Source organism: Haliotis cracherodii, unplaced genomic scaffold (genome assembly GCF_022045235.1).
Source record: "Haliotis cracherodii isolate W230 unplaced genomic scaffold, xgHalCrac1.p SCAF_7, whole genome shotgun sequence".
Taxonomy (NCBI): Eukaryota; Metazoa; Mollusca; class Gastropoda; order Lepetellida; family Haliotidae; genus Haliotis; species Haliotis cracherodii.
This window is the reverse complement of record NW_027266330.1, coordinates 46,665,164-46,678,749: the sequence shown is the minus strand read 5'-3', so window position 1 is coordinate 46,678,749 and position 13,586 is coordinate 46,665,164. Positions and strand designations below refer to the sequence as shown.

Genomic DNA, 13,586 nt, shown 5'->3' with positions numbered 1-13,586 from the left:
CGACTTCAGTGTCTGCAATACCAGATTGTTTAATACATGCATCTAAATACTTTTTGCCAGTGCAGTAAAAATTGCCCAATCGGACGTGTTGTACCTATCTCTTGAGACCTACAGTAGGTACGAGGATAATAGGGTAGTGGGTACCCGGGTAGTAAATTCGGATTCGTCCCAGCCAAACTGGAGTGTTAACTCTTTTGAAAGTATCATTGTATTATTCTATCTTCTGAGACAAAATATGTGACTTTGGCAAAAACAGCATTGTCATTGAGAACGCATGATATCCTTTGTTTGAAATGTTTTGCGTATCTTTGACATGCAAAGGTCTATCTAAATTGGTGTCCATATTTTCTTTATCACTGGTTACTGTGTTTTCAGTTGAATAAACTAAAGACTTTTGGCCATCTGTCCTTTGTGCCTGTACTAATGATGGGTCGAGTTCATAAATGTTCATGAAAGTCAAGGCCTTCTGCCAGCACGTGTTTCCGTTTGTAATGTTGTTATCTAGGCAAATTGTTTTCGTTGGACAACACTTTCAGTATATGATACTTGTTCCCCTCCGTAGACAGGAGGCTTTGTAGACAACTTTCGATTTTTTTTTCTAAGAGCCGTAATTAAATATTTAGATTGCAGCCTTTTAGCCTTTCTGATCATTTATTTATATTTGTGAAAATACTCCTTTTTTTAAGTTTCTCTCCTTTTCCAATTTAGAAAACCTTGATGGCAACCAGTGTTCAGTAACAACAACTTTGACATCATCGAATTCATTTTCCCAGGTCAGAAGTAGGTGTTTAAATTGCTTTTCCCCCTCACTCGTAGTCTTATCATGCGTTGATACACGTTTCTTTAAGTAAGATTGTAGGACAGGTGATACCTTGCCAAAACAAAACAAATGAGCTATCAAGATGATGTTTGTTGCAGACGAAACTAATGACTCCGAAGCAGGTTCGAAAATACTGCATTTGACCCTCCTGTTTGATTTAAAACTTTTCATAAAACACAATGACATTCAGGTGAAACGTGATTTTGAAACGAGAATACGAGTGATCATTTGTTGAAATATTCGAGGTGATAGTATTCACACCAGCTATCATAGTTATCTTGACAGAATTCCAGTTTCTGGTTAACACGATGATAGCGTATTAAAAATATATTGTTTAAAAAAAATGAGTTATTTGATGTGGTTGTTTCAAAACAAACACGGTCGTGAAGATCCGGGGTAGAACATATCTTCAGCAACCCATGCTTGCCGTGAAAAGGCGACTATGCTCGTCGTAAGAGGCGACTAACGGGATCGGGTGGTCAGGCTCGCTCACTTGGTTAATGCATGTCATCGATCCCTATTTCGCGGATCAATGCTCATGATAATAATCACTTGATTGTCTGGTCCAGACTCGATTATTGACAGAATATTGCTGAATGCGGCGTTAAACAACAAACAAACAAACCAACCAACCAAAACAAGGACACTTGAACTCATATAAGGTAAACAAAACGAGAGATGCCTCCCGCAACGGGAATTACCTCCCTTCTCGGAATTATCCCCCACCTCTCACACACACAATTATTATTATCAGCGCTTCCAAGATGCACATTATCATCTTGATTATCAGTAAGACATTTGTCGTTACAAAATGTGCAATTACGACAGGAAAATGTCCTTTACGGCCACTGATTCTTCGTTTAGAATGAGTGAGTGAATGTTGTTTTACGCTGCTATCATTACATGTATTCCGTGGTGGTATGTAAATAACCAGGCTTGGACACGACAAACGACGATTCACGGCCAGGTCACATGTTGTATTGGAACCTGTCCCTGGTTTGAGTTTGATATCGGACAAGACTGTCAGGAACAATCTTCGCGAGGCTGGATTCCGACCCACTAAGACCAGTTATCGTCCCTGTTTTGCAACAGATTCATCGACAGCGACGCTTGCGTTGGTGACATACCTTACAACCTTGGAATTTGAGAAACTTGAGGCGAGTGTGGTTTAGCGATGAATCATGATTTCTTCTTCACCGGCGAGATGGAAGACAACGTATTTATCGTCGTCGAAATGAGCGTTTTTCCCCACATTGTGAACGTGAATTCGACAACTTCGGTGGCGGTAGTGTCATGGTGTGGACGACTATATCCTACACCGAGAGATCTAACTTGGTTGTGGTTCAGGAAAATTATTTGACATCAAATTCTTCAACCTTACCTTCTTCCAATCATTGACCGGCTGAGGGAACTGTTTCAACAGGACAACACTCCACCGCACACAGCTCGTGTCACGGTAGACTACCTTCATAATGCCAACATCAACGATTTGCCCTGGCCGTCGAGATCACCAGATCAACGTGTACGTCAACGTGAGAACACGCCACAGACACTCCCACAACTGGCCAACGCGTTACGAGTTGAATGGCGCAGAATTCCGCAGGACAGAATTCGTAGCCTTATCCAGTCAGTGCCGAGGAGATGAGGAGCCGTGATTGCTGCCCGGGGCGGTCACACGAGATACTGAGTTCAGCGGAACCTTGTGACATGACAGTGAACAGTTTTCAATGCCTGTGTACAACGACAACATGTGATTATCGACCTCCAAAATTTCATATTTGTATCTATGATATTAAGTGAAATATATCGACTTTATTAGGTACAAAAAATTTAATAAAACTCTACCTGTGCGTTTCTTTTTTTGAAGAGTGTATATCTTGGTATGGAGACATTTGTGGTATACAAGGTTTGTAATTCAAGTTGATACGAAGTTTGACGGTCTGTGGTGATTTTGTTAACGTACGGTTATCGAAAAGCTTCTCTCGACACTCGATTGTGTTTACATTGTCAGTCACTGTTCGAAACACCGCCACCTTGCGGGCTATTTATAGTTAGGGTGACAAAAAGATGTGTGTGATGATAGGGTGGGTGAGATTGGTCTTAGGACTCTTTCATATTTCTCACACACACACACACACACACACACACACACACACACACACACACACACACACACACACACACACACACACACACACACACACACACACACACACACACACAACCCCCCCCAAAAAACCCCAAAACAAAAACAACAACAACTGTCCTTTTAAATGTCTTGTAAGATCCCGATGATTTAAGACGTGACATGTATTTCACGTCGATTGTTTACATGACCGCAATGATGAAGTTGTTATCATGCTGATACCCACTCACGTGCCGATATCAGTGCGACGTGACTGTTTGACTAATGGCCGTCAGTTATGAGTATCCGGCTTCTCCCCCTGACAGGTGCACGTGACTCATCGAAGATTGGAAAACTGAGAATAGTACATTCGACGACACCTTACACCTCTGTTGTGTGTCGCAATATAGTGATAATGGGGATATGGGGCCCCATAATATTCATTACGAACCCTGAACATGTACAGACTGCTATCAAGCTATCCACCGATACGACTTCTCACTGAAACGTAATCTCCACATGTGACATATCGGTTTCATGTGACCTATGACCACATTGTGGTCGATCTACAGGCTCAGCGTATATAACGCTCAAACCGTTTGCTCAGCGAACAGAAGCTCCATCCATCACAGCTTGACATGCAAGGTAAACACCATCTTTTACCTAATGATATTGGAAACTCCATGTCTGTCGTTTAAATTTATAGAAAGCGCGTTCTTTGAGTGAAAGGACTTTGGTTTAACGCCGATTTGAACAGTGTTTCAGATGCACAGCGCGTCAGTTTGATGTGGGAGAAAATCCCGAAGTGATGCAAGTCTTAGACGTTTTGCAACGTTGGTTAACCCACGACCACAGGACAAACCACGATAACAGATTTAAAGCACATCTTAGGGAGGCAACGTTATTGACATTAGCGTCCGTGTTACTGTTGTTGGTACTGTTGTTGGTGGTGCTGCTGTTGTATCTGACTTGTTACCAAAGTGCCGCTTTAAACAACAAAGAAACAACAACTACTAGCACTGTAACAGCTGCTGCTGCTACAACAACAACATCAACTACTACTACTACAACTCCTCCTACTACTACTACTATTAGTATTAATACTTTACAACTAATTCTACTTCCACTACCATCCCCACTACTTCTACTACTACTGCTACCACTTCCACTACCACTTCACCCCCTGCTACTACTACTACTACTACTACTACTACTACTACTACTACTGCTACCACCACTACTACTACTACTACTGCTGCTACTACTACCACAACTACTACTCCTACTCCTACCACTACTGCTACCACTACTACTGCTGCGTCTACTACTGCTACGTCTACAATTACTGAAACTACGGGCAGGTGTCGTATAGGAGCAAACCATCGTAATGAAACTGGTAGGGATTCCAGGTCAGAAGAGGCCCTCTGCTGTGCTTGTAAGCCGGCAGGAGAATTAGAGGGTCGGGTGGTCAAGCTCGGCAACGTGACTGATGCCGTGTCATTGCTCATTATATCAATCACCAGATTATCTGGTCTAGACTCGATATATACCTGGACTATTCCTATGAAACAACAAAACACAAACAATAACTACTATTTCTACAAACACAACAACTACTACTACTACTACTACTACTACTACTACTACTACTACTACTACTACTACTGCTGCCATTTCCGCTACTTCTACCAGCAATACTACTGCTACTAGTGCTACTACTACCACTTCACCCCTACTACTACTACTACTACTACTACTACTACTACTACTACTACTACTACCACTACTACTACTACCACTACTAATACCACTACTACTACTACTACTTCGTCTCAACAACTACTACTACTGCTACTTCTACTACTACTACTACTGCTGCTACTACTATTACCACTTCACCACTACTACTACTACTACTACCACTACTGCTACTACTATTACTACTAGTGCTGCTACTGCTGACGTTGTACACACAATTCCTCTTCAATATCTAACCGTTTTATTTCATTATTTCCAGATGTTTTGCCCCGTGGGGTCCTGTCCGGGCATCAAATGTCATCCCCTCCTGTTGTACGTATCAATCATTGTCATCATCTCCGTGACCGCATACCTCAACGTGTCCAGCTTTAAGTTCGGTTACCATAGCAACGACCTTGGTGGCGTTGGCCAAGCAGCCGTCTCCGACGTGGTAGGTGATTTTAACCCCGTCGTGTGCAACACCTACAATGTGACGTCGTCGAATCCGATGAACGTTTTCCTTGTGAAAGGAACCGCCACAATAGAACGTGGCAATATTTCTACACTGACAAGACAAGCAGCTGATTTATTCCCAGGCATTTTCGTGAATAGGAATTCCTTCTACCTTCTGGAAGGTTCAAAGATGAAACTGACAGCGTGTATTGACAGCGGAAGCAAGGATAAAAATGTCCAGATTATTGTGCTCAAGGGAACTAACTCCTGGAACGCCTGGACGTTAGGCGGGTGTAATGGCTGTTCATTGCGCGTAATTCCTTTGAGAACAGAATGTAAAGACGGGAATTTAATATTTCAGTATAATGTCGTAAGCAGAGACACATACTTTGTCACCATCACGAAGGATAACGATCACTCTGTTACCTCCCTTGACGTTACTGCGGAACTGGAAGTGAACCGCACGACCTTTGACACAAGTCATGCGCAGCAGGTATGTCTCTCGGCAACAAAATGTGTCCTGGATTTGACTGCCGGTAACAGCGAAGATGTTATCATAGAGTCTGACGACCTGCTGTCCTTCGGTACAGAGTGTGGGCAGCGTCTTGTGTTCTGGTTTGGAGTTTTTGCCGTGTTGCCTCTGGGTCTGGTCATCGTGGGTGTCTTGGTTTTCCTCTCCTGTCGTAAAAAGAAAGAACCTGCCAAAAATACAAGGGGAGGTAACTCCGCGTTTGATGACACCACTAAATTAGTTCAGGAAGACCCGCCTTTCGGATACAACTCTGTTATTAAAACAGCCAACGTTCAAATATCATGATTGGAAGGAATATTAAAAGCTGGGACCCTGCTTTGGAAATGTTCTTGGTCGATGTTTGTGTCTCTTTGTGTATGAGTTAGTCAGTGGGTATAATTTTACGCCGCTTTTAGTAATATTCCACGGGGAACATCAGAAATGGGCTTCATACATTGTACCATGAGGGGAATGAATTATGATTCCGGCTGTCCGTGTGAACGCGTTGACTATAACCGGGTAAGTCACAGTAGCCATCGTCACTTTTTATTTGACGCAATTCATATATAGACAATTTCTTATTGAGAGCACGTCTAAATGTACATAACTGCTGGTGTAATGTCCGCGTTTGTGTTCTATTCTATGGCCTTGTATGTTCCAAAGTTTACGCCAGCTGATCACTTTTTTCAAACAAAGCTTAAAATCAATAAGCCTTGAAAAATGACACATGGACTGGTATTTCTGAGGCAACTCAACATTTATATTACTGTGAAGATTTGGTTGATAGTAGAAGGGTGTCACAGAGCTGTGCTCCAGAGACCAGGGTGTCATTAAACAAGATTGGTTGTTTGTTTTTGTTTAACGCCGCACTCAGCAATATTCTAGCTATATGACGTGACGGCTGTCTGTAAATTATCGAGTTTGGACCATACAATCCGGTGATTAATATCATGAGCATCGATCAACGCAATTGGGATCGATGACATGCATCACCCAAGTCAGCGAGCCTGACCACCTGATCCCGTCAGTCGCCTTTTACGACAAGCATAGTCACCTTTTACGGCAAGCATGGGTTGCTGAAGACCTATTCTACCCCGGAATCTTCACGGGTCTCATTAAACAAGATAAAAAAGTAATAATTAAAACGTGGTAATGGGTTCACAGGTTTATTATCATCAGCTATTTGTAACTTGTATGTATATATGACAATAGAAGGGATAAAAAAATCAGTTGACACTAACAACGATCACTGATTATTTAAACCAGAACAAATATACAAGCTGATTGCTGAGCAGCTGTATTACAGTAACAAAAGAGGGTAGCTAAATCAACACTTTGACAACACAATAGACATGATGCACAGACACCTCAATTAAGTCGGCTGCGACCAATTAATACCTAAGAGTTAATTAAGTCAACACTCTAATGAGTGAATAACCCCGTCTAGGTTAAATAGGGAGAAGAAAACACAGAGGGCCTATCCCCAAAATAACTCTCTTGGACAATAAAGTAGACGAAAAACGTCTGAATAGCAAACTAGTCTTATAGACTTAAGTCACTTGGACTGAGCAGGGAAATTCTAAACTTCCCCCAAATACTTAACTTATTGAGTATCTAGACTCACAATCATTTAGAAAAGTACTTGACCAAATGAGTAACTTGACTCCCAGTCGTTAATAAGTACTTGACCTTAACTAGCCAATCACGGGAAAGCTGGTTATCCACGGATTACTACAAAAAAAACCAAGCTACATGTAATATGTTTAGCTCAATACAACCGGGGTAAGTCAGTACCAGATTAAAACTGCCCCGTAATTTCTTACGAACGAAACCTGAGTTTCGAATGACCACCCAGTAGCAAAACGACCCGTTAACGGCCTGGCGATCCCTGATGGTAAAGACACAGTGTGACACAGGTTATATATGTGTGCGCGGACTTCGGAGAGAACAACACGTCCTGGTCAACTGGGGAAATGCTACATGCTGAAGCGCAAAACAAAGTGTGTTTTCTGACATACATGTAGGAGAAACCTGAACAGCAAACTAGCTATTAACCAAAACGCAAGATGTAAGTACCAACATAAAGCACTGAACATCATCTATCCTACGGTACCACTAAAGATATAATTACAACCAGATATCTACAATTATCAAGGAGGCAAATATGACCATAAATACACGAGAAATAGTTACAAATGTTAGATAATGGCGCTATTGCCTGAAAATCAGTTACGAAAACATTTTCCATACATGAACAAGGTAGCAAACATGTATCAGATAACAGATATGAAATAAATACATGATACAAGTATTCGATTAAACCGCTAGAGAATAATATGTATGTGTCATTAAGTCTCTGACAAGGAATAAAAAGACACCGGAGAAAGGCGACCGCCGGGGTCCTTATTATTAGAATACCCGTCAGCTAGTTATAATATACGTAGTAACGTATACGGAACGCAGAACGGTTACAGTAAAGATAGCCGTTTCTTCACGATATATGTGAACACATTATCATGACAAGTTGCTCATTTAACAATTGCAGATAAAGAAGAAGTTATGTACTGAGCACAGCTACCTTATTCAAAGCAAGATAGACACAATTTTATGGATAACAACTTCTTTAATACTGTGAAAAGCGACGTTTCAGTATAGATCCTTATACCGTTGTCAAGCAAGGCTGAATGACGTGTCGACACTGTGCACTCCAATACTCCAATACAGACAGTTCATTTGCTGCCGCTCAAAAGTCACTCGCATCAATTTGTCCTTGTGTTTCCAAGAAGTGAGTAGACTGTAACATCCATGGCATTTTAATGTTCACTTTAACTTTTGGGTCTAAATAGCGGAATTTCTAACTGCGGATGAAATAAAGTTCTAGACAGATCAGACAGGAGAGATTCGGTGAATATTTACAGGACTTAAGTAAAGCAGGTTACAGATTGCATTCATAATCTGTATTCATTTTGAATAAACATCACAAGAAACATGACAAAATGACAAAACTCATTGTTATCATTGTTCTTTCAACTGCAGATGCAGTTACTTTAAAACCTTAAAGTAATAGTTTTATGTTTGCCATTATTATTTACAAATATTTCATTGATACCGATGGCGTAAAACAATGGTAGTTTTAGGCATTGTAAATACAAAATGTTGGTAGTTTTCGATTCTTACTCTTCCAAGTGAAGATACTCGTCTGTGAAAAGTCGATGACGTCATTTGTGACGTCCTAAATCCGGCAAGTGGAATGGAAAAGTATACATAATGTGAAAAAGTCTCTACAAATCTAGCGCAGTGGGATATATTGAAGCACACTACATTGATGTTTCTCTTCTTGATATCATATTATCTATCCTATGATGAGTCTAGAACATTTTCGGGTTCATAAACACTACATTTTACACAGACCTCACGATAAACAAACGTGTAAATCAGATGTCGCACCTTTTACAGAGATACCATTTTTAGAGATATGCTGAGCACTAAGTTGTCGTAACAAAGGAGCACTCGACTGCTACTGCTCGAATTCTACGATAGTGCGTGTGCTTAGCCATATATAGGTTTGCACAATCATCCAGTCTGACACTTTCAATGTGACTTGTCACTTTGACGATGACATCTTGATTTGTTATGTCCTCGTCCCATAGTTGTCAATAACTAGATACTGGACTGGTTGTGCTGTGACATCATGGGGCCTTCCTCCCTCCTCTACTTTTGTACTGTTCACTATTAAATTGCGCAGTGATGTAATGGCATCCTCTTCAAACACGTCTATCCCTCTCAAACGATCAATTTTGAGATGATATCTCTTACTGCTAGAAATGTTTTCTTCTTCCCCCAGGGGCTTCTTTATACATCCAGGAAGTATATCTTCAATGAATAAGACTATGGACAATCTCTGTAGCCTCAACAGGTTTTCGGAATTCTTGACATTACTGCACGTGTCTGACATAATAGCAATGAGGACGTTGAGGAGGAACATCTGGAAGAAAATGACAGAAAGGACAAAGAATGGGATAGATCCCTGCATCCATGCTTCCTGAAGCCCGCTTACCTCTTCGTGACCAGTCATCATTTTAAACATCGTCACCAGACTGATAGTGAAATTCGCAAATGCTTCGTTTCCAGGGTGAGTTCCCACCATCGAACTGTGCATTGCACTAGTGAATGCTAAAAACATTATGAAGATGATTGGTATAAATTTCAGCATATCTGCAAAAAGCACTTTCTGTAACATAAGTGTTAAGTAGGTCAGCGGTCGTATTCCACGGAGGAAGAAGGTTGTTGACCACCAACCAAGGATCAATGCTATCACCAGCCAGTAGTTGCTTGTAACAGTTACAACATTCCACGACGCGTCTATTATCAATGCCAAACCAAACAGAAAAAATATACATCTGTATACTCCATTGTGATGCAGTCTTGTTATATGGAAAGGTTGCCATGAAAGGAATGTCCTGTGAAATTCTAGAATTATATAAAAGAGACTTATGATGATTGAGAAGCTATTCCAAGCCCTGAAATTCCAGTTACATTTTTCTCCTGCATTGTGGATGACATCAAGTTTACATGCAGAATGGTAGGTGAGGACACTCATGAGCAATATGTGCAAAATGAGGCCAGCATAGTAGAAACGCCAGTACTTCTCCCACTTTAAGTAAATCACTTCTTGAAGCGTGTAGTCGTTCAGAAAATCACAGGCCCTTGCTGTCTTCAAACTGCATATGGTTTCCAAAATGCTCTGGTTCTTATTTTCTTTCAATCTCTTCCAGTATCTTTGTATGGCCCACTCCTCTCTGTCGTTTTGCAGCCCCTCAGCTCTGTGTGATATGTTTGTTTGATCAGGCGACTTCTGAAGAACAGTTTTAACCCAAGTTACCTTGTCAATCTCTGTTATATCACACTCGTAGATATCATAAACACCGTCATGACCATTGAAGAACTTGTAAACATCTTCCATTTCAAGGATGTGTTGAAACACTTTGTCCAGACCCAACTCGGCAGCAAGATGAAGCGCTGTTTGTCCTCGAAGGTTTTCTCGTTGTATGTATTGTCTCTTATTCCCATTGCTCTTTTCTGCCAAAAATTTAAACATGCTGATGATGTCATTCTCTTTCTTTGGATGGAAAGATGCGTACAGAACCAACGAGTGAAAAACTGTATTCCTAGAAATGTCTGAATCTTTCAGATCAGCATCCTTCAGAAGGAGGAGTTTAACTATACTTTCATCATTCTTCAAAGCAGCAATGGACAAAGATGTCCCTCCTAACATCACAGTGCCTCTTAATTTCTTTCCAACAACTTGTCGTTCCATCGCTGTTTTGAGCAAATCAGCACTAAGTGCGTTAATCATGTGTTTCAGTAGATCTGGCTCACCGCGGTTGGCTATGGCAATGTGGAATGGCGTCTGTCCACGGTAGTCATCGTCCAGTCTCGAACAGTTTATTAAATTTGGATCACATTTAATTATTTCCTTGGCAACTTCATTCCTCCCACAGCTGACGGCAATGTGAAGCAGCGACTCTCCGGAATCTGAATGTCGAAATTGCTTATGCTTGTTCTTCTCGTCATCATTATATCTGTAGCTTGTCACAATGTCTTTGTTCCTCCCAGTGGCGTTGTTCTTACCCATGATCTCCTTCAGAGATTCCAACAATTCGGTTTCATTCACGGACCTGTCCATTAAGTCATCCACAAATCTCAACATGGGATCGCTACTTTTTCGTGACATCTTTAGAATCGTATGTTTTAACCCTGCAAATAAATCAAAGAGTAATCAAATATGAGTTATGTATTGCCACACTTGCTTCAAACAATGAAGGGTCACAGTATTTCACAACGTTCATCAAGTAAAATTGGTATTGGATATTGCAAACTGGTGGGTTTTCAGAACGAAGTGATTTCAAATAAATATTGTCTGTCTAAGGTAGATCGCAGATCAATAGAAATGCAGGAATTTACAATGGCAGGTAGAAATTGAAATAGGCACATTCATTAGATGATGGAATATTTCGTTACAAAGTTTATCCAATGACATTTAAGACAATTGTGACAACCAAGAAAGGCAGCTGGCTCAGCACTATTGCTCTGCCACAATAAGCAGGCATCATGCAATCACTCGGAATTAAAAGATTTAATAGTCTACAAAATCAGACATCTATCATGGTGTAACATTTCTACAAATTTTCAATGAAATTATTAGGAAAAACTTTTATACAAATTTTCATTAAGTTATAGATCCAAAGAAAGTGATTTATTAGGACTCAGGGAAAAACAAATGAATAGTTTCTGTGTCAGATAGATTTTTAAAATGGCTTATTTCTCTACAGTAACAAAATAATTGGTACAACCATAGCGTCTAAATGGCGCAGTTGACATCCAATTGACAAATGTAATTTCTGTCCTTGGGATTGAATATAATACATTGCTTTAGCGGCTTGTTCTGATATTTATTTTGCAATAGTTTTTTGCAAGATAACACCAAGTGAGTGAGTGAGTGAGTTGGGTTTAACGCCGCTTTTAACATTATTCCAGTTATATCACGGCGTGTCAGCTTAATGTGTCATACAAAAAGACGTTAAAACATGGTACTCGTTGGTACCCTGTCTGGCGCTCAGCATTAAAGGGTTAAAACAAGGACTGGTCGGCTCGGTGTCAGTATATTGTGTCTGAGTGGGATATTCATGTTAATCTGTGTCGTGGTACCTCAGTGGGCTAGCATTATAAAATCGGCACTAGCCCGGACTAGTACAAGCCCCCCCCCCCCCCCACCCCCACCCCCCCCCCCCCCCACACACACACACACTGATCTATTGTAACAATGATTCGCATTTAATCAGGTGAGGATGTCCCTATCCACTTATCTGTGCATAGTTAATGGTTGCACTGTAGACGGACCAACATGTACGTATGATATTATATCATATCATACATTTGATTTCCGGGAATGTTTCAAGACTGCCATAGTGCTTGACAAAAACATGTGTGCGAGCATGAGTGCAAGTATATTAGCGTGCGCGATGTGCTTGCGTGTCCGGTGTGAGGATCTGTACAAGATGTTGATGTATTGATATTTCGTATGATGTGTCTGAAGTGATATATGAATTAGCTCTGTCTATTTCCCACTCACAGTTGTCAGAAAAACTTGTAAGCCGGTGACTAAACTGGTGAACTAAAAGGGAACGTATCAGCTTGCATACTGTTTTTTAGTTAGACCCTTAGCGCTACAAGGTTTATTAGGTGGAGCCTTATTGTTCAAAGGTATCAGCACGTGTAAACCCAATATTTCACATAGTAGAAAAATCTACGATCAACTTTTTCGAGTACCGGTAATATTACAATATAAAAAATAAATAAAAATCATACCCCTGATATCGGAAATTATCCATAACTTTCTGAGGCATAAACATATTTGAAAGTCTTTTGCAAATTTACAAACGTGTCCTTGCTCAAGGAAATGCTCATATTTCAAACCCTTATACATTGATAAAAAATTTCTGAACATAAGTGTATACTTACTGAGCACCAAAGCAGCTGTAGTTATCAGACTATGTGGACTGTCGTACTCGTGTGTCTTGGATCACGCAGTCGTTGTTTGTTTATATGGGGGCCATGCAATATGAGTGACACATTCCATATAATGCTGCCTATGATCACGGCCCAATTGCCGTTGAGGTTTTCAGGTTAGAACTGGTCCCCAACAACCCACGCCTGTTGTACAATGTTACTGAATGGATCGGGAGGCTAGGCGCTCTGTTTGTTTGTGTGTTGCTTGACACCGCACTCAGAGACTCAACAACAGCAACAAAAGTGGACAACTTTGGCTTTTTCATTGGTGTGTTTGTCTGGTGTTTCATAGGCTGAAACTATCATGGAAAACAAGAGGACCATGCACGTGCACGATGGTACGTCGTTTGGACTGTTTACAAGTGGCACAC

The 13,586-nt window shown here is 40.8% G+C and overlaps 2 protein-coding genes across 2 annotated transcripts; one reads left to right on the top strand and one right to left on the bottom strand.

The window, feature by feature from the left end:
• The first annotated feature begins 3,513 nt into the window (after nt 1-3,513).
• On the top strand, nt 3,514-5,970 carry LOC139448393 (uncharacterized). The gene is made up of 2 exons (XM_071229938.1): nt 3,514-3,590; nt 4,963-5,970. Exon 2 carries the CDS (start codon nt 4,963-4,965, stop codon nt 5,950-5,952), a length of 990 nt encoding a protein of 329 aa, XP_071086039.1. The 5' UTR covers nt 3,514-3,590; the 3' UTR covers nt 5,953-5,970.
• An 841-nt stretch (nt 5,971-6,811) lies between these two features.
• LOC139447350 (transient receptor potential cation channel subfamily V member 4-like) lies at nt 6,812-13,245 on the bottom strand. Its single transcript, XM_071228656.1, has 2 exons — nt 13,168-13,245; nt 6,812-11,403 (listed from the first exon to the last, which is right to left on the bottom strand). The coding sequence occupies exon 2, from the start codon at nt 11,378-11,380 to the stop codon at nt 9,278-9,280; it is 2,103 nt and encodes a 700-aa protein (XP_071084757.1). The 5' UTR covers nt 11,381-11,403; nt 13,168-13,245; the 3' UTR covers nt 6,812-9,277.
• Between the last annotated feature and the right edge of the window lie 341 nt (nt 13,246-13,586).

Bases quoted from the DNA above. Each gene is read 5' to 3' on its own strand.
- LOC139448393 (XM_071229938.1), top strand. From the start codon at position 4,963: ATGTTTTGCCCCGTGGGGTCCTGTCCGGGCATCAAATGTCATCCCCTC.
- LOC139447350 (XM_071228656.1), bottom strand. From the start codon at position 11,380: ATGTCACGAAAAAGTAGCGATCCCATGTTGAGATTTGTGGATGACTTA.